The 25,157-nt window shown below is 34.4% G+C and overlaps 1 protein-coding gene across 20 annotated transcripts in view; it reads right to left on the bottom strand.

The window, feature by feature from the left end:
• LOC136827014 (uncharacterized) overlaps nucleotides 1–25,157 on the bottom strand; it is a 235,454-nt gene that overhangs the window by 132,090 nt on the left and 78,207 nt on the right. For 14 of the 20 annotated variants that reach the window (XM_067084677.1, XM_067084696.1, XM_067084681.1 and 11 more), the window contains exons 3-6: nucleotides 9,946–10,033; nucleotides 6,892–7,068; nucleotides 3,454–4,491; nucleotides 46–111 (exon numbers count right to left, since the gene is read on the bottom strand). In XM_067084677.1, the coding sequence (XP_066940778.1) occupies nucleotides 46–111; nucleotides 3,454–4,491; nucleotides 6,892–7,068; nucleotides 9,946–10,033 (1,369 nt within the window). The remainder of the gene's footprint in view (nucleotides 1–45; nucleotides 112–3,453; nucleotides 4,492–6,891; nucleotides 7,069–9,945; nucleotides 10,034–25,157) is intronic. The other 6 variants (XM_067084686.1, XM_067084693.1, XM_067084690.1 and 3 more) reach the window with 3 other exon arrangements.

Below are 25,157 nucleotides of genomic sequence, written 5' to 3'. Positions count from 1 at the left end.
CCCAAATCAACTTCCTTTTCGAATCCTGAGGCCAAGTGTCCTTACCACAATCTCGGTCTTCGGAACGCTGTATTTCCCCTTCGGTCTCCAGGTGTGGTGCAGAGTCCCGTCCTGAGGAAAGGTAGAGTCAATTAGCCTCTGTTTTTCGTAGGTACACAAAAATAAAGTGGGGGGAGGGCCCCCCGAAGGGCCTCCGATGGGGTCTCCGAAGGAAGGTCACTTACAGGGGGAATCTTGACAAATTAGGTTTTTAACTTCCAAGGGAGTTTTATAAGATTACTCTTTGAAGAAATTATATTCTGTTGCGTGGAAGCCTTCTGTTCAATTTAATTTTTTTTTTTTGAGGGGGGGCTTCTTCCTAAAGAATATATACTCATTATGAATAATAATAATAATAATAATAATAATAATAATAATAATAATAATAATAATAATAATAATAATAATAATAATAATAATAATCTGAGCTTTGAGCTATCAAGAGTTCAGGCTACAGAGTAAAATCTTTTGGGTTTTGCCTTAAGAATATATTCAATAATAATAATAATAATAATAATAATAATAATAATAATAATAATAATAATAATAATAATAATAATAATAATAAATGTGTTTTCAGCTATCAAGGCTTCAGGTTACAGAGCAAAAATATTTCGGCATCCATAAGAAATGATTTGAGTTTTGCGCCATGCAATTATGCACCTCAGATTAAAATGTCAATATTAGTCATTTAAAAATCTCATAAATTAGTTGTTTAGTCTGAACTAAACCACTGAAAAAAATTTAAAATAAGAGTTGACAAAATTTTTCGAAAACAAGCCAGAAAAAAAATACGTCAACAGCCCATGAATATTTTCATCCATGTGCAATTTTGTGACATCCATTCCCCTTGTAGCGTTAATTATTGATAACACAAGAAATCTAAAGAGACAACTATGTCCTAACTAAGGGATAAAGAAAGTTACAGTAAAACTTGAAAGTATAAGAAAGAGAAGGAATAAAATTAAAATGATCCTATCATATACATAATTATTAGATATGCAAATTATCCTAGATATTAAGTAAAAAGCCACAGTGATGTATATGAGCGATTGCATTTTTTCCAAAATACAAAAAAATGGTTTTTGTATTTTGGAAAAAAATACAATCGCTCGTATACATTACTGTGGCTTCTTACCTATTATTTCCGGTCACAGTATAGTGATGCACCTTGGCTTATCTTATGTATCTTATAAGTGTGCAAAACTTCAGTATGAATTTATCTTTGATCTTCTAAAGTGTTTTATGCGTCTCAGTAAATATCACTATTGTTCTTCAGTGGGCATTGACAGTTTCTGATGAAGTTATCTGTTAAAAAGTGTTCCTTTCTTGTGACCATATATTTAATCTAAATTCTAATAGTTTCTGAAGTATCTATGCTAAGACAGTGCCCAAGAAAGGAATTAAGATACTGTAGTAGGTTGATTATAAAGTGAGCTACGAAGGAAACAATAAAACATGTAAAAATGCGCCCGTTTCTTCGGCGCAGTCGAGTTTTCTGTACAGCATATAATGCTGTATGAAACTCTCAGCCGCGGCCCATGAAACTTTCAGCCACGGCCCGGTGGTGACCTGTCCTACAGCGTTGCCAGACGCACGATCATGGCTACCTTTAACCTTAAATGAAATCAAAACAACCGAGGCTGGAGGGCTGCAATTTGGCATGTTTGATGATTGGAGGGTGGATGATCAACATAAAATAATAAGATAATTGTTTCTTGTACCAACAATGTCTAGTGTGAAGAGAACCTTATAAAACCTTGGAATTCTTTAAATTTAGACTTTTATTTATAATTCTGAGCTTCACTATTAGATATTGATATTTTTTAAGATACCATAATATGTGCTGAAATATCTTGTAGATTAGATTTTGTACTTTTATGTACAAATCTTCATTTGCCCTTTCCCTCTAAAAGCAAACTGCTCCTTTTCCGCTAACAGCAAATTGCTAAAGAATGTTATTTCAATCTATATGCAATTCAGTGCAAGATAGGACTGAAAGTAGAAAACAAAATTTACAAGGGAAGAAGTTTAAAAAGAATATATAAAAATCTTTTTCAGTTTATTTCATGAGGTTTATCTGAACCGTAAAATACGAGAGAGGAAGTCTATAAATGGCCATTTCACGCCTTTATAGAAATATATATATGCTATTTGAGCACATTTTCTCTCTTATGCAATTTCTATTGAAGTTAATGGCACTGATCGCTGTAACTCTCTTCTTGTCAGGACTTTGAATCAGTCTATATTTCTTTTTCTCTCCCGGCAAGCTTCTCATGAATAAGGAAAGATCATTCAGGATTCTTTCCATTTACTTTTCCTTTTTCTAGTCGACAGACCGTTTCTCCACCTCTATCGGCAACTTCATCAGGACTGGATTATAAATCAACAGACACGATTTTTATTACTGCATGCAGTTAAAAACCACATATGTCGATTTATAACCCAGTCCTGATGAAGCCGCCGAAAGGAGTGGGGAAACGGTCCATCAACTATAAAAATAAAAAGTAAATGTTAAGTATCCTGAATGATTTTCCTTTCTGCTATTCCATCTTCTTGGGCAAAGCTCATCTCTTTAGTAACTGTAATCACAGACTAAAGAAAAGTAAGATATTTCAGTGTTGATATTATGGTAAATTAAAGGGTAAAAGTAATCAATTTCAAAAAACTATATATGCATATTTTGGCTCACGGTTAGAGCCAGCCTCAAAAATACAAGAGATTACAGCATCAGCATTCAAATAAAAGAAAATAAAATCAATTGAAGCAAAACCAACTTAAAAAGGGTGTCAAAACAATTAAAAATCACTCTTCATGGAAATTAGTCAATACTGTTAGGTAGAGATTCCATATTTAGAGAAAAATTAGTTGTGTCAGGTGAACTGAGATTAGTCAAAAGAGATTCGTTATCAACTGAATTACAGATACTTAGGTTAATCAATGATCTGTAAATGGAAAAAGCTGAAAGCCCGGTGTGGAGAGTAACCTTATATATATTTGGTTTTTTTATCCCAATTTGATAATGTTGAGGCAGGTGTGCTGGGTAATTTTAAATGGAGAAGAGGAAATTAGAAATTAACATTGCTTAGTTACTATTCACAGGCTGATCTGACCAAGAAGGCTCTAAAGCCACTTACAGTTAGAAACCAATGAATAAATATGAATCTATACATCTCTACCTATCATGGCAGTGACCTAGAAATGAATTTATTAATAATCTTGCCTATCAGTCTCTTCATAAAAGTTTAAACTCTCTTTTTTTCAAAGATTCTCAAGGACTGTAGCCTAACTTTTACCATCTTAACTTGGATGGGGCTCTTCTATCTTTCTCTTCTCCAGGGGCTGAACTCTGGTAAAAAAAAAAAAAAAAAAAAAAACGGGATGGGAAAATTCCAGTGACCTAATATCAAATACCTCGTCATAATATTCGTATTCCTCCATTTCACCCTCATATCCAGGAGGCACCTGACCATCAACCTGTTGCAGCTCAGCAACCGGTTGTGGTGAGACAAACGGTTGTGGTTTTGCAACTGGTTGTGGTTCTTCAACCGGCTTAGACTCTGCAACTGGTTGAGGTTCTACAACCGGTTGAGACGCTTCCACTGGTATTGCCTCCTCAACTGGTTTAGTTCCTGGTACCTCCGTTGCCTTTACCTCATCCTGTTCTGGAATGACCTCTTGCTCAATTTCACTGATTATCTCATGAAGTTGAGTTTTGATGTTCTCTTGGCTGATTTCCTCAGCTGCTGACACTTCTTTGACTTCTTCTACAGGAGGTGGGGCCTCTACCACTGGAGGAGCTTCTGCAACAGGTTCGGGGGCTGCCTCAGGCTCTGGCACAGCCTCAGCAACAGGTTCTGGCTCTGGGGCTGGCTCTGGGGCTGCCTCTGGCTCAGGAGCAGCCTCAACAACGGGTTCTGGAGCGGGTTCTGGTTCTGGGGCCGCTTCAGCAACTGGTTCTGGGGCTGGTTCTGGCTCTGGAGCAGCCTCAGCAACTGGTTCTGGGGCTGGTTCTGGCTCTGGAGCAGCCTCAGCAACAGGTTCTGCTGTAGCTTCGGCTTCAGGTTCAGGGGCAGGTTCAGGGGCAGGCTCTGAGGCAGGTTCGGCTGCAGGTTCAGGGGCAGCCTCTGGAGGAGATTCTACTGCTGGTTCTGGAATGGGTTCTGTTTCTGGTTCCGGTTCTGGCTCGGGGGCAGGTGGTGTTGGTGGTGCAGGGGCAGCTTCGGGTTCGTCTGGGATAGAGTTTGCATTTTCATCTACAGGCTGGGGCTCAATAGCTGGTGCGGCTGCTTCGACCACTGTTGTTCCTTCAGCAGAAGCTGTGATGGAATGGGTTTGGCTAACTTCCTGCTGTACAACTGCCGCTCCTGATTGCTGAACCACGGATTCTACATGGACAACCGACTCTTGTTTAGACTCCATGTGGCTCGACTCTACAGTTGTTACTGTGTGCTAACAATTGAGAAATAACATGCCGTTACTATCATTCATAGGGTTATACAAAATAGAGGCAATATTCTGCTTCTGAAATGCCCGCTTCCTGGTGCGCCTGTGGGAGAAATCGTTTGACAGAATGTTGGCAAATACAGAGCACATATGGACTCTTTCAAATTGCTTTATAGTTGACAATCATCAACCTGAACTCATTAACAAGACTCGTTGTACTTGCAAGCACTAAGCAGTAAGTAGTCCATTTATGCTTCGAAAAGATATCAAAAGAAAGACAAAGGAGACTTTGAAATAGACAAGAGATGCTCGGGGTAGATGTGAAACAGTTGTCAAGACAATCTCTAATGAGTTGGGGAAGGATGTCGCGACAGCTTCCCCTTCGTTATTTCTGCAATGAACATGATGCAAAGAGATGTTAATACCTACTAATATATTAATATACGACATGAATTCACATAACAACATAATAAATCTCAACATAGTCGTAATTTAGTGGCCATGTGTTACAGTACAGTTCAAATGAGAACGAAGTAAGTCATCTTAACATCAATTTATAATTAATACATCTTAACATCAATTTATAATTGTGTTTGTAAGACAAAAATGTAAATGACAATTTTGTTGTGTTTAATTTAATAGGCATTTTATTTGTATAAATATTTTATCTCAACTCTTCAGAAACTGGGAATGAATTTGTGGGGTTAATAAAACAAATATTACTAATATACCAGAAATTAATTCATTTGCAATGACTTCCTGGCTTTAAATTAACTGAACGGAAAGACCAAAAAAAAAGGTCATACAATTTCGTTTGGTACGTATCTCAGTAAAATTTATATAAACCTTCTCTTTGTAAAATAATATACATTTCCTAACGATAGCTTCTGTTAAGCCTTATACAATACCAGACCCTTTCATACATTATACATATATATATATATATATATATATATATATATATATATATATATATATATATATATATATATATATATATATATAAAAATCCTACAAGTCAGTTAACCTGTTTGAAAATTAAATGTTTCGACAATCAACAAATCAATAACCTTCGTTATTAATCATTTATTTCATTTAGTTTCTTACTAACGAAAATAACCATCTGATGTAGAAATTTTATCACAATTTCACAAAAAAACTACCTACTTAATTTAAAAGCAATATACATATCAAAAGGGTTATATAACTGCTTGGCACTAGTAATCTGTCAGTCTCATAACTGAATATTCTTTATAAAATATCAGATGTAAAATATCTTGAGACGTTAATTTTCCTTTCCCCTTTTCTACAGTAATATTTCTACTGAAGTTTATTGTCACAAATCGGATGCATTCGCGTAAATGTATGTCAATTTGAATCTTACAGAGGAGCAAAAATGTGGTGAACGCGTGATTCACCATGAATCATGGCTTGAACTATCCTGGTGTTTCAAATATCACCTTTGTTTGATTTAATTTGAAGAATAATAATATTTTCAAAAATTAAAAAAAAAATTCTGAAATAGAAGTCATATACTTGAAAGATTAAAAAATAATGAGTCAGTGTATCTATTTTTTAATGTTTGGATTCACTAGGCCTAATACCTGACAAGGTTTACCTCCCTGTGCAAAACGTACCATAGCTCCAGGATTTTCAATGAAGTTTTTTGTAAATCAAAGAAAAGTCCATTAACTGTGACGAATCACAAGAAAAGCTACGCAATGTACGTATCTTAATAGCTTTCAAATTTTATATATCACTGTAAGGAAAACGAGGAATCTAATTAGTATATTTTTTGTGTCTGAAAATATAGGATAAATGGGAGTGGGTGGACATAGTTCATTCTTCGGGTCCCAGATTTGTAGTTTTTAACAAGGTCTACACTGAGCATGGTGAACACATTATGCACACTCCTCTTAATATCTTTTATAATAGACTCACTGCCAGACCTCACAACATATTTATAAAGTAAAAGAAGAAATATGTATGAATTTAGGTCATCTACATACACTCGTATAATGAATGCCATACTTTTGATACCACAGTTTCTTATAAAAATTTCGTTCGTTAAAAAAAGTACAATAAAATATTTATGGCTTAGCTTTGTTCGTAAGTTAGTTAAGTAGCTATTACATTAATCAGCAGATTCTCATGTAATATAAATAGGTTGTCATCAAGTCAATCTACTGGTTATAAGAAAAATTATGAGATCATTGGCGCTAACACATGATTGTCTGCCTTTAAAAATACCCAGAAGAAAACGTACCAGTTATAAAAGAAAACGAAAAGAAAACGGTAATAGTATGAGTAACTATTATAAGCTGACTTCTTCCCGTCTCGTCTATCTTGATGGCTGATTAGGAATGTTAATAGAAGGGGGAGAAGCGCTATAGGATGACAACTCACCTCCTGTTTGCCATTCGACATAGAATGAGCCACGCTTTGAGTCTGTTGATAGGTGGATTTGGCATGGGCGTCATTTTCGAGCGAGGGCGAAGGGAAAGTTACCTCCGATTCCACCTTACCGCTCTCTGATATCAAACGCGCCCCAACGATTCTAAACCCCTCTGTTTCATGCACGGTCTGCAAATGAGGTGCGTAGGAAATGCTGCAATGACGTCAGTAGTTGCCAAAGAAACAGTCTGTGTCTATGACATACTCATACGAGCTTCGTTTTTAGGAGCCGTTCTCTACAAACACGTTGCTGCCTCGATCTCGAGATTTTGCTGGGTGCGTTTCGTGTAAATTGAAGTTCATGTGATTCTTGCTTTTTAGGATAAATTGAAATTCATTCTGATTCTTGTTTTTTAAGATGAACTTGAGAAGCTGATACCTCCTACGCAGGTGTAAAAGCTTTTGTAAAGATGCAATAAAAAAATAAGGCATCAAGAGTTTAGCTAATATGCAAGACTTGAACATGTAAAGCCTTTTTTACACTAGATCTTTCCCAAAAGAAAATGGGCCTTTCACTGATTTCGCGAAATACGGGAGCATTTAACTTATAATCAAGACTGACAGAGAATACTGAGAATTCCTTTGTCTGACGTCATGGTTTGTGCTTAAAAAGACGTTAACAAAAGCTTGTGAACATAAAGGAAACTAAACTATATGTCATATAAGCTATACAATTGCATTTGTCGATTTATAAAATATATATATATATATATATATATATATATATATATATATATATATATATATATATATATATATATACATATATAATATATATAACCAAAATACATAGGTGAACCAAAAGTAGGTCAGAAGGTAAAAGGTTTGTGTTGGGGTTATACTATAACGATGTTGTTTATTATATTTATGGCGTTTGTTATATTATATTAAATTTTATAACTAAGTTTATTGAAATATGATTTTTTCACATAACCAATAATGACAAATAATCTAAATACTGATGGAGGAAAATGTTATCATCTACTGTCCACCTACTGTACTTTTGGTTCACCTGTGTATATATATATATATATATATATATATATATATATATATATATATATATATATATATATATATATATATATATATATATATATATGTATATGTATATATATATATATATATATATATATATATATATATATATATATATATATATCCATGAGGTATATCTACATATATACATCATGTGTCAGTGGGATTTCAAACGTGTATACATATGTAATATATATATATATATATATATATATATATATATATATATATATATATATATATATATATATATATATATATATATATATATATATATATATATATATAACGTACACACAGCTAAAATACTATTTAACAGATCCACGTATCTTTCTTGTATAACATCTTCACGCTAAAATCAAGCCTTTTACCCTTTTTTGTACTTTGCAAAAAAAAACTACAAGGCAATATAATATATCTAAAATCTCCTTATTTGACACTATTATAGACGGAAAGAACTAACTTAGATCACAGCGCTTATTTCATGTGAAATAAGACATACCTTTAAAACTTATCCATAAAATTCTTTCAAACTACCATGGATAAATCAGTCTAATTCAGATAACTGGATATACTTCAACGCGTCTCCGATGTAATTAACGGCATAGGGAGTGTAAAACTACAAAAAAAAAAACTGTAAAATGACTGATCTAATTAAATGATAATTTTAAAAAATCATTAACGCAACCCGGAAGACCTTCAGAACATAAATCGAGATTAAAAAGCAGTTCTAATGATTGGGGGAAGGGAAAGCCATCATCACTTTCACCATACAAGTAAATTGACTATCAAATGAGCAACACTGGCATGAAATTAACGGATATCTAGCTATAAATATGGGCACTGTAGGGTCGCTCTATTGGCACGGTGCCCTGGGCACGTCACACTATATGCGCACGCACGCACGAACACACCACTGGAGGAATTTTGCCAAGGATCAGTGATGGTTTAACGTCTGGGGATTTTGCTGCCAATATGGGTGATAGGATGAATTTTAATTATCATAATTAGGAATGTCACGTGCGTACTGATGGACAAGCATACTGGATGCGTTGCTTTGATGCTCACAAAGATATATATATATATATATATATATATATATATATATATATATATATATATATATATATATATATATATATATATATATATATATATATATATATATATATATATATATATATATATATATCATACTGCAAAAGGTGTATACGTATTACTGCACAGACTCACAAAATACTGTGTTTACATACACACACAGTTCCCATACAGATATATACTGTATATATATATACACATTCATAGGTATATATATATGCATGTGTATACGTATGTATATATAAGCACATTAAAAACCATCATTTCCTATCACTCACATGTTCTATTATCCCAAACTGCAGTTAAAATAAAACTGTTCCACAATAAAACTAAGCGAAAAAAAAACATTTGTATCTAACATCTGCACTTCTATGGCAAACTATGCCTTCAAAAGCTTTGCAACAACTGCAGCTAACACATGGCCTCTAAAGCTACTACTTAAAAGAGACAACAAAAGCTAAGGAAATGAAATAATAAAACTTAAATCATAAATAGCAATTAATGAAACACTACGCTTACAAATTAACACAGGAAACGTAAGAAGCACTTAACGTAAATAACAACTAAAAAGGAAAACTTTGAGGTTAACGTGAATAAATATTGACAGTGCAACAACGAAAACTACTATCATTATCTATGACCCAAACAATGACGTCATTATGTAAACAATAAAGGAGTATATAATGAGTAACATCAATCTAGAGTGGTTGCTTAGCCATCGCTAAGCAACGTGTTTAAAACTTTAATGAAAATAGATGACTGTGACCCAGGCGCGATTATGACCTCATTTGACTGAGTTTACCGATCTGGAGAGGTCATAAGCCTTGCGTGGTTCACGTTTGACCAGAAACTACCTCACTGTGACCTCACCTTTGTGACCGTCTGGACGGAGGCCGCCTCCTCTCTAACGACCTCGCTCGTCACCACCTGCGACGACTCCGCGCTGTCTCCCATCTCCCTGCAAGACGGGGAAAGTCAGAGCCACTTCTCTAAGATTTCCTGATAACAACTGCCGTAGGAATGAGTTTCGTGCCTCGCAAAATAAAACAAAGAATGACGGGAGTCTGATTTATAAGTATAATAGTTGTCAGACTCGCAAAATAAAACAAGAATGACAGAATTCTGATTTGTATAAGTTTGTAAATAAAAGAGTTGTTAGAAAAGGCTTAACTAGTAAACCCCAGTCACTGAAATTGAATTTTATTCTAAGAATTTTTGGAATACTGGAATCTGATCCACCTTTAGTCACATTGCGTATTCCATCGTAGGGCAAATTAGTGTCTGATGATTTTGTTTTATCCTTAGATAAAACAAGACTTTATAGGAACTCTTTCGAATTGTGGACACAACTTCCATGCCATCAGATCTGATGAAGGCATTGTTATTTATTTCAATAATAATACCACTTACCCAGATATACTGGAATTTGGTGGCTAGCAAGAAAGAACAATTATGTCCTTTGCTTTTTTTCCGCATAGAGACCTTGTCTCAAAATTAGGGTACTGAAAGGTTGATCAAAAAATGAACTGCAATTAGACCTATAGCATCAGTAAGGCAGCAACAGTGAAATTAATGAAGGCTGTCAAAACTTTACATTATGAGACAGTGGATGAAAAGAGTCTTTTGTTCTCCTTTACGGTTAAGTTGTTCCCCTGTGGAAGTGACGTCTGTGACATGACGTATAGCTAGAGGGGGAAAAATAACTTTACAGAAGATTAACCAGATAATTAAACTTACAATGACATAAATAAATCAAGGAAGTTTCCTTTACGATGACAAAGATGCACGTATAAAAAACCCTTACTCGACTTAAAACACAAACCTCTTATATCAAAACATAATAAGAAGACAAAGGATCACATTTCAAATGAGATATGAAAAAAATAAATAAAATGTCACTTTGGTAGACTCGCCAAGGGGAGCTGTCAGAACCATCCGTCTGAGACATGGCGGCAACCTTGCCAGAACCAAAGTTGCCATACCAGAACATAATCAGTGGACTATTTCAGCTTCCCTCGTTGGATTAATGATATAAATAACCTTCCCTTGCGTTTATCATGGGCCTTCATTCATTTGCATCATGAAATGAGAAAGAAAAAGATTTTCATGGCATCACAAAGACAGATGATCTGGAAGCACTGTCAGAGGACAAGGGATGGAGATGGATTGGATAGGAAGTGACTGACTGAGGAAAATGACTAGAGATGAAAAGTGAAAGTGAGGAAATGTTCTGTGAGTGACTGAGGAAAATGACTGGCAACGAAGTGAAAGTGAGGAAAAGGACTGAGAGGCAAATGATTGGATAGAAAGTGACTGTGAGGAAAATGACTGGAGATGAAGTGAAAATGAGGAAATGGTCTGTAAAGCAAAGGATTGCAGAGGAAGTGACTGTGAGGAAAATGACTGTATATGAAGTGAAAGTGAGGAAAAGGACTGAGAGGCAAGGGATTGGAGAGAAACTGGATAAGGAAAATGACAACTAGGTGAGGGACTGGAAAGGAAGTGACTGTAAGGAAAGTGACTGAGGGTAAAGGGCTGGAAAGGAAGTGACTGTAAGGAAAGTGACTGAGAGGTAAAGGACTGGAAAGGAAGTGACTGTAAGGAAAGTGACTGAGAAGTAAAGGACTGGAAAGGAAGAGACAGTAAGGAAAGTGACTGAGAGGTAAAGGACTGGAAAGGAAGTGACTGTATGGAAAGTGACTGAGAGGTAAAGGACTGGAAAGGAAGTGACTGTATGGAAAGTGACTGAGAGGTAAAGGACTGGAAAGGAGGGGACTGTGAGGAAAGTGACTGAGAGATAAAGGACTGGAAAGGAAGTGACTGTAAGGAAAATGACTGAGAGGCAAAGACTGCAGAGGAAGTGACTGACGAAATGACTGAGCGGTAAAAGACAGGAGAGGAAGTGGCTATGAGGAAATGGAATGAGTGGTAAAGGACTACAAAAGGAAGTGACTGAGGAAAATGAGTGAGAAGGAAAAGACAGGAGATGAAGTCACTTTCAGGAAAAGACTGGAGAGGAAGTGACTGCGAGGAAAAAGACTGCGAGATAAAAGAACTGGGCAGAAAATGCCTTCAAAACAAACTGGCATTCATTCTTACATTGAGAAGAATGACACCAAAGCATTCTTACTTTGTTGTGCACAAAAGTAGTGGAATACAAATCAAGATGAAACAAGAAGTTTACTTGCCCTTTCCTAATCTAAAATACTGTACCAGCAATACCTTCTTATTATAGAGAGGGTAAAATTTTCCAGCACTGGAATATACAGCACACACACACAAACACACACACACACACACACACATATATATATATATATACATATATATATATATATGTGTATATATATGTATGTATGTATAAATATATATATATATATATATATATATATATATATATATATATATATATATATATATATATATATATATACCTATATATATAAAATGCAGGTTGTTGCCATAATATGATCCTTCATAATAATGCTATAATGTCGCGTTGTCATTAAAAGAAATATTCACTCATTTTTAAGTAAAATGATAAATATATATATATATATATATATATATATATATATATATATATATATATATATATATATATATATATATATATAAAACACAGGTTGTTGCCATAATATGATCCCTCATAATAATGTTATAATGTCGCGTTGCCATTATTAAAAGAAATATTCACTCATTTACAAGAGTAAAATGTGGAATTTTTACATTACAACAAAGCAATAACGAAATATTTCCAAAGTTCTAAAACATGATACTGACAAGGTATAATAAACCACTGAATCAATGGAGAGAGAGAGAGAGAGAGAGAGAGAGAGAGAGAGAGAGAGAGAGAGAGAGAGAGAGAGAGAGAGATTTTAAGAAGTCAAACCCGGATCAACTCGCAAATCTGATCAGTAGGCCCTGAGATATCATTACCAGCCCTTTCAAAGGCCTTCGAGGAGATACTTCACGATTTATTACTCTGTAAACACAAACAAAGAAACAAAGCGGCAAGAACTCGGCTTTTTTTTTTGGGTGGGAGAAATATAAACAGATGGGGTATTGTTCAGATGCGTCGGAAAACACTTCTCACTTTTGTATGTGAGTGTGGGGGGGGTGTTTATTTGTTTATTTATCTATAATGAGCCGGATAACAGGGCTGTGGCCTTTCCTCAAGTCACTGTGAAAGAATACATATACAGTACATTCATACATATATATATATATATATATATATATATATATATATATATATATATATATATATATATATATATATATATCTATCCATATATAATCTATCTATAATTTATATATACAGTATAATTTATATATACAGTATATATATTATAGATAGATATATGGTATATATATTATATATATATATATATATATATATATATATATATATATATATATATATATATATATATATATATATATATATATATATATATATATATATATATATATATATATATATATTTAAATATATTTATATTATCTATATATATAGACTATATAGAAACACACACACATATATATATATATGTGTGTGTATGTTTGTGTGGGTATAGCTGGACACGCAGACGAGAAACAGAGAAACATTGGAGAAATTACATAATGACAGTGCAATGAATTGCCTCACCCTAATACAGTAATGTTAACAGCAAAAAAAAATTGATTTTCTTAAATAATTTTCACTGAAATAAATAAATATGCAACTATGAATATTAATATAACATAACACCAACCCCCCACCCTTGCACAGTCAGTGTTGCACATCAACAGTGCAAAAAAAAAGATTCGATCCCTTCTGTTTTTTACGTAGCAGGAACCTACAGCTGTCACGCTTCTTCAGAAGACTGTGAAGAGAGAAATTCTACACAGATAGATATAAAGATATAAAGATAGGTAGATAAATAGGGGTAATTTTGCGAGATACATTGATTTTTAGCATATAACTCTGTAAAGAAATTATGATGAAAATTATTATTATAAGTTTGGTTACGTTATGTGTAAGCAGTGGCTTCGAAAATGCGCAGTCTTATGCGCAGAGCCATCTCCTTTGATGAAGAGTGAGCATGGCGGTGAAATAGGTTGGATTTTATCTAAAGACGCCCCGTCCAGCAAGGTAGTAGTAGTAGTAGTAGTAGTAGTAGTAGTAGTAGTAGTAGTAGTATACTGAAAATAGTACTACAGTAATAGTAGTAGTATCCAGAAGTAAAGTACACAGGTTTGTTTTTATCTAAAGCCATTTAGCACAGTCGTAGTAGTACTGTTTTAGAACTAGTACTAGTGGTAGTATACAGAATTACAGTACAAACAATAATAACAAATAGTTGTGGCAGGTAATACATTGCTAATGATACGTCGATACAACCCTAAACAAAACCAAAAGAAAGAAATAAACAGACAATTAAAGTAATAAAAGATTATACAACAAACCTAGACTTGAGATCTCTCCTACACAGTTCGAAATTTTAACGACCCACCGGAAGCAATTAGGCTGAGCAAAATGAACTCGAGACGTCCATTTGGCAACGCAACTTCGAACACGGAACACGGACACCACGCCCTCGGCATCTTTTACTTGCTTTGTTTCACCTACAGGTTATTCTAGACCGCAATCTGGTGTGTTATGCAATTATTACGTAAGGAGGGGGAGCGTTCCTTGGCTTGAAGCCTATGTTTATAAGCAGAGAACAAACCCCAAGTTTGAACAACCTATCCGATAACATTGGCGGAGGTTCTTGAAGTAAAAGAAGTAATATTAATTCAAAATACTTCAACATCAGCTTTCTTCTTCGTTAAAACGTATTCTCCGTGAATTGCTTCCTTGATGACAATGTTCGACAATGTTGAATGTTTAAAAAAAAAAGTTCTTGGTGAGTTTACGAATGTAGGAGGATGATGACAGGTAAAGGTGCGTATGTGGTGTTTATTTTTTCAAGGTGAAGTTTTTATATAAATTGTAGAAGTACCTAATATGTATTAACATTATACAGTAAACATACGTGCTGGACCAAATGTATACACTATGTATCTATCGATCTATCCATCTATTTATTAGCTATCTATATAGGAGTGTGATGTGAACTTTAATACAATCATGCTAGTCTTATGGAGTATAAAATGAGATCTGAGTGTTGGAAAATGGCCAGGCCCAGGAGCAGATATGCCTGTATGCAAAAGTAATTATCGTTTCATAGTTTTCAGTATTTTTATTTTAGAGGCACTGTCTCCTGAAACAGTCTCTCTCTCTCTCTCTCTCCCTCTCTCTCTCTCTCTCTCTCTCTCTCTCTCTGTATATGTGTATATATATAATTCTACTGTATTTAATTATATATATAATCAAATATAATAGACTTTTATATATATATATATATATATATATATATATATATATATATATATATATATATATATATATATATATATATATATATATATATACACAGACACACACACAGAGAGAGAGAGAGACTATTCCAGGAGACACTGCCTCTAAAATAAAAGATACTGAAAACTATGAAGCGGTAATTATTTTTGCATGCAAGCATAAGGACAGTAAAATGTACACATACAAACACCAGTTTACGTAGCTTATATAAAGAAAAATATCGATGTTTCAGGTAAGCACATATCTAGAACCAAACGTCTACAAAGATCATTTCATCAACATTCCCGGATTTAACCAAGCAACACCAAATTTACTAAAACATGCTCAATTCAGTCCACGCTACTGCCAATTCCTGCATTACAAAGTCTTTCATTTTCCAATCCAGCTGCCGTCACTCTTCCAAAGGCTTTCATCGTCCTCTTGAGCAAAACGAATTCAGTGCAACAGGTGCAATTATTCGTCAATACTCGAATCTCTTCGTATGATTGCAACTTTCGTCACTTTTTTTCTTTCATAAGTGCTTTGTTCATCCGGCTCTTGTATAGAGCGTCAGGATATATATATATATATATATATATATATATATATATATATATATATATATATATATATATATATATATAGTGTTTCAAGTATCTGGATTTAGAGGAGAATGCAAAACGTACACGCAAGAATGCGTGGAAACTTACATACATACACATACGCACACACACACATTATATATATATATATATATATATATATATATATATATATATATACATATATACATACATAATGTAGGCTATTTATATATGGACACGTGTATATCTGATTGTATGCATCTTCTCTCTCTTCTCTTCTCTCTCTCTCTCGAGAGAGAGAGAGAGAGAGAGAGAGAGAGAGAGAGAGAGATTACGTCATATGCATTTTGTTCTATTCAAGATAACTATTGTAGTAAGAAGAGGTTACAGGTTTCCCATGACACCGCAAAGTTATTTTGTCAACACGACCCACTTAAACACTTTTTTTTTCTAAGCTTAAGAAAAGAGACACCATTAGTCCGTTCGTCAAAGATTGTTTGGGAAAGAAATTGGAACCATATAGGATAAACATTACCTAAAGTTTTGCGCCAACTGATCTAACGTAGCTCGCCATTTACAGCCAGCAGCATCTCTCGAAGAAGTCGCCATATTGGCACTCCCGCCCAACGAAAATAATCAAAGCCACACGACAGCGACTTATAAACTCGCCCTGAACTGGATGTCTATTACTTGTTCTCATCTAAAAAGGTTATCCTAATAATCTTCGGTGCTTTTGGACAAACCAACATAGAAATTAGAGCTATAAGACGCAATATTCATAATGGATATGACAATAAAAGATGAAGCTTAGTTCAGCCTACGGTTGCGTTTGATTCAACTAACAGTGGCAATCAATGCGACAAAAACATCACGACGCTTAATTCAGATTATGGTTGCATTCAGTTCAACTCACAGTTGCAATCAATTCGACACAAACATCATGACGTTTAATTCAACCTACAGTTGCTTTCGATTCAGCTCACAGTTGCAATCAATTCGACACAAACATCATGACGTTTAGTTCAGCCTACGGTTGCGTTCGATTAGACTCTCAGTTACAGTTAATTCGACACAAACATCATGACGCACGCACGCACGCTCGTGATAAATCAGGGATTCAAGACCCTTCATCGAGCGTTGTTCTTTTAATTAAGAAACCAGACATGGGTGAGATAATAAACTGGATTCGAGCCCGCTATCTAGTGTTGATCAAGCAACCGCAAATTAGTGGAGACAATAAATCACGAAGTTACAGAGAGCTCTCTGTGGAGTTTGCAAGGGCATGTTGTCTCGCTTCAGCGAAGCTTTCAGGGAAAGAAAGCTGTGCTTTACTCCAGACCTTCACATTATTCTTTTTATGTATTTTTTACTCGTCTTCTGTGTCTGACTGCCTGTTTGTCATTTCGTAAACAATCACTATTTATGCCATATTTATTGAGTTTAATTTCCTTTCTTACAATACCTTCTTCTTCTTTTTCCAGTGTAAGTCAACCTTAGACGCACGAGAAGAAAAACCCAACCTCATTTGATTGTTAAAAGCTTTAGCTACAACTAGCAGACCGTCTTTATTCTGCCTCTCATAGCTAAATTTAGACTGATGGAAGGAAAAATTTAGACTGATTGAAGGAAAAATTTAGACTGGTGGAAGGAAAAATTTAGACTGGTGGAAGGAAAAATTTAGACTGGTGGGAGGAAAAATTTAGACTGATGGAAGGAAAAATTTAGACTGATGGAAGAAAAATTTAGACTGGTGGAAGGAAAATTTAGACTGATGGAAGAAAACATTTAGGAAAGAAAAATTTAGACTGGTGGAAGGAAAAATTTAGACTGATGGAAGGAAAAATTTAGACTGATGGAAGGAAAAATTTAGACTGGTGGGAGGAAAAATTTAGACTGATGGAAGGAAAAATTTAGACTGATGGAAGAAAAATTTAGACTGATGGAAGAAAAATTTAGACTGGTGGAAGGAAAAATTTAGACTGATGGAAGAAAACATTTAGACTGATGGAAGAAAAAAATTAGACTGGTGGAAGGAAAAATTTAGACTGGTGGAAGGAAAAATTTAGACTGATGGAAAAAAAAATTTAGACTGATGGAAGGAAAAATTTAGACTGACGGAAGAAAAAATTGAGACTGATGGAAGAAAAAATTTATAGACTGATGGAAGGAATGACGCAAACAAGAATAACGATTTGAAACAAATGCCTATTCATACGATGATTTGTTTTTCTTAGTTTATCTGTCGTTTCTGTCTGGTTTTCATAATAATTCTCTGGCTTTTCTCCATTTTAAGTCACTTCGTGTAAGCTTACTTGGCAGGTTAATGACTTTCTGTGGACGTATTTCACGTGATTTGATTTTATGAAATTTAGGCAAGCACTGGGCCACTTTCGGCCAATCAGCGCTCAAGACAGATACAGGAGAGTGTTAGAGCGGTTGGACAGCAAGATAGAGACCCAGAAAATAAATGGGGATAAAGTGCAAAGATCTAACTATGGCGAACCCAAATCAGTAATAGTCAGAGAAGCTGGACAGCAAGATTGAAGGGAGGAAACGTGAAAGGAGGTAGAGTAAAAGGCTAAAATAGGGGTGCGGCGGCTAGGGGACAAAGGGACGCTGCGAAACACCCTTTAGTAATGCCTACAGTACACCACGTGAGATGCGTTGACGGTACTACCCCCTAGAGAGCTGTGGAAATATTAATTACTATTAGTACTACTACTACTACTACTACTAATAATAATAATAATAATAATAATAACAAATAAGAAGCAAGCTTCACTAACGTACATTATATTTCGTATAGGCTTACCCAGTGAATTATTACCCTCGTGTAAAAATAATTCGCTTCACAATAACAAAATCCAGAAAAGGAAAAAAGATCACCAACAGTATCTCTTCCACGTCGCTGCTAAATTAAACCAAATGACTTGGCTCTATTCACTTGATCCATAACAAGATTCTCAGTTCAGCAGCAAGACTCGGGGTTTTGAAGCGATGACGTCAGATGCATGACGTCATTTGCATTTAACATAAACAAGTAAAAAATGCGCCCAAGTTTCTTCGGCGCAATCGACTTTCCGGTACAGTCGCTTCGGTGCATAATCAAGGCCACCGAAAATAGATCTGTCTTTAGGTGGTCTCGGTATAATGCTGTATGAGCCGCGGCCCATGAAACTTTAACCACGGCACGGTGGTGGCCTATCCTATATCGTTGCCAGAAGCACGATTAAGACTAACTTTAACCGTAAATAAAATACAAACTGCTGAGGCTAGAGGGCTGCATTTTGGTATGTCTGATGAATAAAGGGTGGATGATCAACATACCAAATTGCAGCCCTCTAGCCTCAGTAGTTTTTAAGAGCTGAAGGCGGACAGAATAAAGTGCCGACGGACAGACAAAGCCGGCACAATAGTTTTCTGTTACAGAAAACTAAAAAGTGGGGTGGGCGGTTCCTATTTCGCCACTTGGGTACCGTAAATTTTTTTAATGGCTTTTTTTTTCTCAGGGGAGATGGTTTATCTTTTTTTAAAGTAAATATACTTATTGAAAATTTTGCACTCGAAGACGTGGAAAAATAATAAATGAGGTAAGATTTGTCTTTAGTTGTTGGTTACCGAATTTATCAATTTTCAAAAATCTAGTTTTAACCACTTGAGACAAATACGATTCTATCCACTTTGGGATTTGTAAAAAAAATTCTAAATATACTTCATTAACGTATTTTTGCATTGCAAAATTCATTGTGATAATTACTTTGATCAAACTGGGATTGTGTTACAAAATGCATTGTAGAAATTATTTGTAATTACATGAGATTAATGCAATCTTATCGGCGTTGCAATTGCCAATAAAATCTTCAAATAACTGAATAGTCTTTAGTTCCGCCACAAAATGTAAGACTGTTTCTTACAAAGTTAAGAAAAAATAACCACATCCTCTTTAGAATAGAATAAATTAAAAGCATTCTCTTTAGAATTAAAAAAAAAAGTCCTCTTTAGAATTAAAAATAAAAAAAACTCTTTAGAATTAAATTAAAAAACCTCTTTAGGATGAAAAAAATTTCAGTGAGTTCATCAAACTTCTGTCTTAATGCAAACTGAGAATTCGCTTTCAACCAAATCTGAGAGAGAGAGAGAGAGAGAGAGAGAGAGAGAGAGAGAGAGAGAGAGAGAGAGAGAGAGAGAAGCATATCAGTTTAAAACTGCAAACTGAATCGTTAAAATTTTATCAATGTATAATTCTTATACATAATACATTTCTTCAAAGAATCGAAAACAGGTTAATCTTATCCTATATGTAATTTAAACAAGTAAAATATGAGCCGAACTTTCTTCGACGCAATCGAGTTTTCTGTACATCGTATAAGCAAGACCACCGAAAATAGTTTTATCTTTCGGTGGTCTCCGTATAATGATGTATGAGCCTCGGCCAATGAAACTTTAACCACGGCCCGGTGGTGGCCTGGCCTATATCGTTGCCAGACGCATGATTATGGCTAACTTTAACCTTATAAATAAAATAAAAACTACTGAGGCTAGAGGGCTACAATTTGGTATGTTTGATGATTGGAGGGTGGATGATCAACGCACCAATTTGCAGCCCTCTAGCCCCGGTAGTTTTTAAGATCTGAGGCCGGACAGAAAAGTGCGGACAGAAAAAAGTGCGGACGGACAGACAAAGCCGTCACAACAGTTTTCTTTTACAGAAGACTAAAGGACATTGACAGACAAATTATCAAAGCGCCGTTTCACAGCTGAACGCTAGATCACTTTTATAACGTCTTGAAAGCATGTGTGGTGTTTGCCTGCTTGCTTGCTTGCCTGCATGTCTGTCTGTCTGTCTGCTTGTTTCAAGATGTCAGTGCTTGGAATGTCACGCCAGTGGCGTTGGCAAGCCTGTGTTGGCACCCACGACATTGTCAAATCCCTTCCTTGCAATAATCCCGATTGCAGAAATTGAAAGGATTTGCCAAAGTAAAAAGATGACGATAATGCAGTAGGAAATCTCTTTCATTTTTGTCAATTTGAATTTTTTTGTGTTGCAACATCTACAATCATGCTATTGTCGATCAGTTTTGGTTTGCCAAAATATGCAACATTGCTATGGTAAAAGTGTTTTGAGTTTTTTATGTTGCAAAATTTATCAACAGTGTTATGGAAATTTCTTTCTTTTATTTTGTCAACTGGAATTTTTTTCGTTTTATGTTGCAACATCTACCATCTTGCTATTCTTGGTCAGTTTTGGTTTGTGAAAATATGCAAAACCTTCATGCGAAAATGTTTTGAGTTTTTATGTTGCTTTGTGTTATTGGTCAACATTAAATATCAAATGCTCTCTACTGCATTCTGCCGCATCATTTATCAATCTGACAAACAGATTTGCTTTGTATTGCGCTGCTCTGCAAAATCTGTCAACACCTAAGACTACATAGTTTAACATTGTGTTGCGCTGTAAATTGCATCACTGCACTGCATTCCACTGCAACACTGATTAATGACGACTCTAACTTGCTTTGTGTTGTGTTGTTCCTAAAATAGACCAATAAAAAAACTTTGTGTGCTAAATATCTAGTGATATATTTAACACAAAGCTAGTTAAATATACCTGATGACTTACTGAATGAGTCACCCCTTTAATTAGGTTTTGACTTAGCTGACAAGCAAAGCACATTTCTTCGCGAACAAGTTTTTGTTGACATCTAAATCAAAATTAAAATCATGCTTATTCTTATCCGTGCATGTTGCCTGTTTCCAGTGTTAAATAACCTCATATTAACGTAATAATACAGTATTTGTTAATTATAGTCAACATTATAGGTATACAGTACCCAGGTGTCAAAAAATTATTCACAAAAATATGTCAAAAGTACTAAAATATATATTAAAATAATGGTCAGTATCATCCATACAATGGATTCTATGGAATAATGTATTTTTTTACGGCAATGTGAAAAATAATTCTTCCAAAAATCGGATAATCGTATTTTTATTTTTATATATTTTATTTATTTATTTATTTATTTATTTATTTTTTGCTTGAAATGACTGCTCGATAGTCAGTCAAGCCTACACATCCTCTCTTCACCTCTCAGATCTTGAATTCTATTATCTTCCTCCGTGTTCCCAGCATGCTAAGATCTCCACCACCTTGAGATGTTGTTTTTGATTGAGCTAGCTTTATGCCAGCACGGGCTCTTGCTCATAGAGACCTTAAGAGACAGAGAACCTTGAACTTACACCATATTCTATATCCTAACTCACTGCTTTACAGATATTGAAATAACAGTCATTTAATCAGAGGTAATAAAGATTATTTTTATTCCGCAAATAAAAATAATTATTAGGGCAATAAAGATTTTTTATTCAAGGAATAAAAATCTTCATTAGGATAATAAATATTTGTCATACAGTAAATAAAGATCTTAATTAAGGTAGTAAAAATGTTTTATTCAGTCAACAAAAAATCTTTTTAAGATAACGAAGATTTTTCTATTCAGTAAGTAAAAAATTTCTATTAAGGCAATAAAGATCTTTATACGTTAAATAAAAATCTTTATTATGGTAATAAAAATTTTTTAAACAGAATATAAAAATTGTTATTAGGGAAATAAAGATTTTTTATACAGTAGATAAAAAATATTTATTACGGTAATGAAGATTTTTTATTTATTAAAAAAAAATCTTTATTGGGTAATGTATTTTTATGCAGTAAATAAAAAATCTTTATTAAGGGAAATAAAGATATATTCATTCAGTAAACAAAAAATCTTAAACTGGGATAATAAAGATTTTTTTATATAAACAAAAAATCTTAAACTGGGATAATAAAGATTTTTTTATAAAGAAAATAAAAATTCCATTGTGTAATAGAGATTTTTTCATTAAAAAAAAAATCTTTTTTAGGGTATGAGTTTTTTCTACGGTAAATAAAAACCTTGATCAGGGAAATAAAGAATTTTATACGGTAAAGAAAAATCTTTTTATTATCATAATAAAGATTTTTTCATACAGTAAATAAAGGTCAATGTTACGTCCATAACGATTTTTTCATAGGGTAAATAAAAGTCTTTATTACCCTAATAAAGATTTCTTAACACATTAAGTAAAAATCTTTATTAGAGCAATAAAGATAATAGATATTTTCCAAACAGCACGAACGTAAACCCAACGCTTCTTCAGCATTCTGTGTAGAATCCAACGAATTCCTCTCTGTGGAATCTCTAAATTCTACGGAATACCCACCAACCAATACCCGCCTTCCTAAGAATACCAGTGGCATGACTTTCTCTCTCTCTCTCTCTCTCTCTCTCTCTCTCTCTCTCTCTCTCTCTCTCAGACTTCTCACTTGACCACCGTCAAAAGCCAGGGGCCGAAAGTACCGGTAATTCCCCGGTGGGGTTTTTGGAGGAAGGCCAAGGAACCTCGTAATCCTATAAGATCTATGGGCTGCGTGGGGAAGCTGTCAGGTCCGTACGTGTACTTTTCAAGGGCAGGTTTGTGATACGTACGTACTCACGCAAACACATATACGTACATGCAATACATACGCATGGGACATGGAGAGATGAGATGATATCCACAGTCCACTAATTATCAGGTACATAAATCAACGGTTGCGTCAAAGGACAAAATGTGTTTTAAAGTAACGTGCCTCTCTCTCTCTCTCTCTCTCTCTATACACACACATTTACATATATATAGATAGATAGATAGACAGAGAGAGAGAGAAAGAGAGATAGATAGATATATATGAGGTGTTTTATTAAGGCAATTATATATATGTATATATATATATATATATATATATATATATATATATATATATATATATATATATATATATATATATATATATATATATATATATATATATATGCTTTTTTACATAAACCACTCAGTAAAAACTTCATGGTTTAAGGACGGTTGATGACAAAAAAAGTTTAAAATACGAAGATATATATCAACAAAAACAACTGACATTATAAAGAGGTAAACAGATAAACATAAAAAATGGACCAAAAAGAAGTTACAAAAACAAACAGATAAATATCAACAACAAAAAAAAACCTGCAATTGAAATATGGGTAAAGAGATAAATACCCACCTCCCAATAAAAAAAAAAAGACAAAAAAATACCGTACTTGCTTTTTATACGAACTACAAAACCCTCACTAATCCTCACAAACGATAAGTTTGCGTTGCTAATCTTGGAGACTCAAGACATCCCATCCCCAAACCCCCCCCCCCCAGCCCCACCCTTTGGTTCGTCATACGACATGACACCCAAGACACGTTTTTGTCTCCGGTAACCGAACACCCCGCTCCTTCTTCTCTCTGCATATTTGTATCACCAAGTCATCGTTTAAATGCCCATCTTAATTTCTGACCTCTTGCCCAGGCCCACCCCAGCCGCCTTGACCTTGTGGGTGGCTTAGGAGGGCTTTGAAGATGGCGCCATCTTGGTTCCTGACCTAGGGCTCGTGGTCAAAGTGGCTAATGTCTGTTATGTTCATCTGTAATATATTGTCTGCTCTCTCTCTCTCTCTCTCTCTCTCTCTCTCTCTCTCTCTCTCTCTCTCTCTCTCTCTAAAGCAGTGATTCTCAAACTGGGTGCCGTGGCACCCTGGGGTGCCACAGACAGTGCCTAGGGGTGCCGCGAGGTTGTCATGAATTTTGTCTTGGCTACATCATCTTAATGAACATTTGTACATACAAAACAACTTGCAGAATCTTCATATAATTCTTATCAGTGTGTCTACTCTAATATATTAACACACCACACACACACACACAACACACACACACACACACACACACACACATATATATATATATATATATATATATATATATATATATATATATATATATATATATATATATATATATGTGTGTGTGTGTTGTGTGTTAATATACTAGAGTAGACACACTGATAAGAATTATATAAAGACTTCTGCAAGTTTTTTGTTTGTACAAATGTTCATTAAGATGATTTAGCCAAGACAAAATTATAAATATATAAATATATAATATATATATATATATATATATATATATATATATATATATATATATATATTAATTCACGCGATATATGGTGGGATGGTGAA

The sequence above is a fragment of the Macrobrachium rosenbergii genome, chromosome 41 (assembly GCF_040412425.1).
Source record: "Macrobrachium rosenbergii isolate ZJJX-2024 chromosome 41, ASM4041242v1, whole genome shotgun sequence".
Classification (NCBI taxonomy): domain Eukaryota; kingdom Metazoa; phylum Arthropoda; class Malacostraca; order Decapoda; family Palaemonidae; genus Macrobrachium; species Macrobrachium rosenbergii.
The sequence above is the reverse complement of the archived record's forward strand: the minus strand, read 5'-3'. Positions and strand labels throughout refer to the sequence as shown.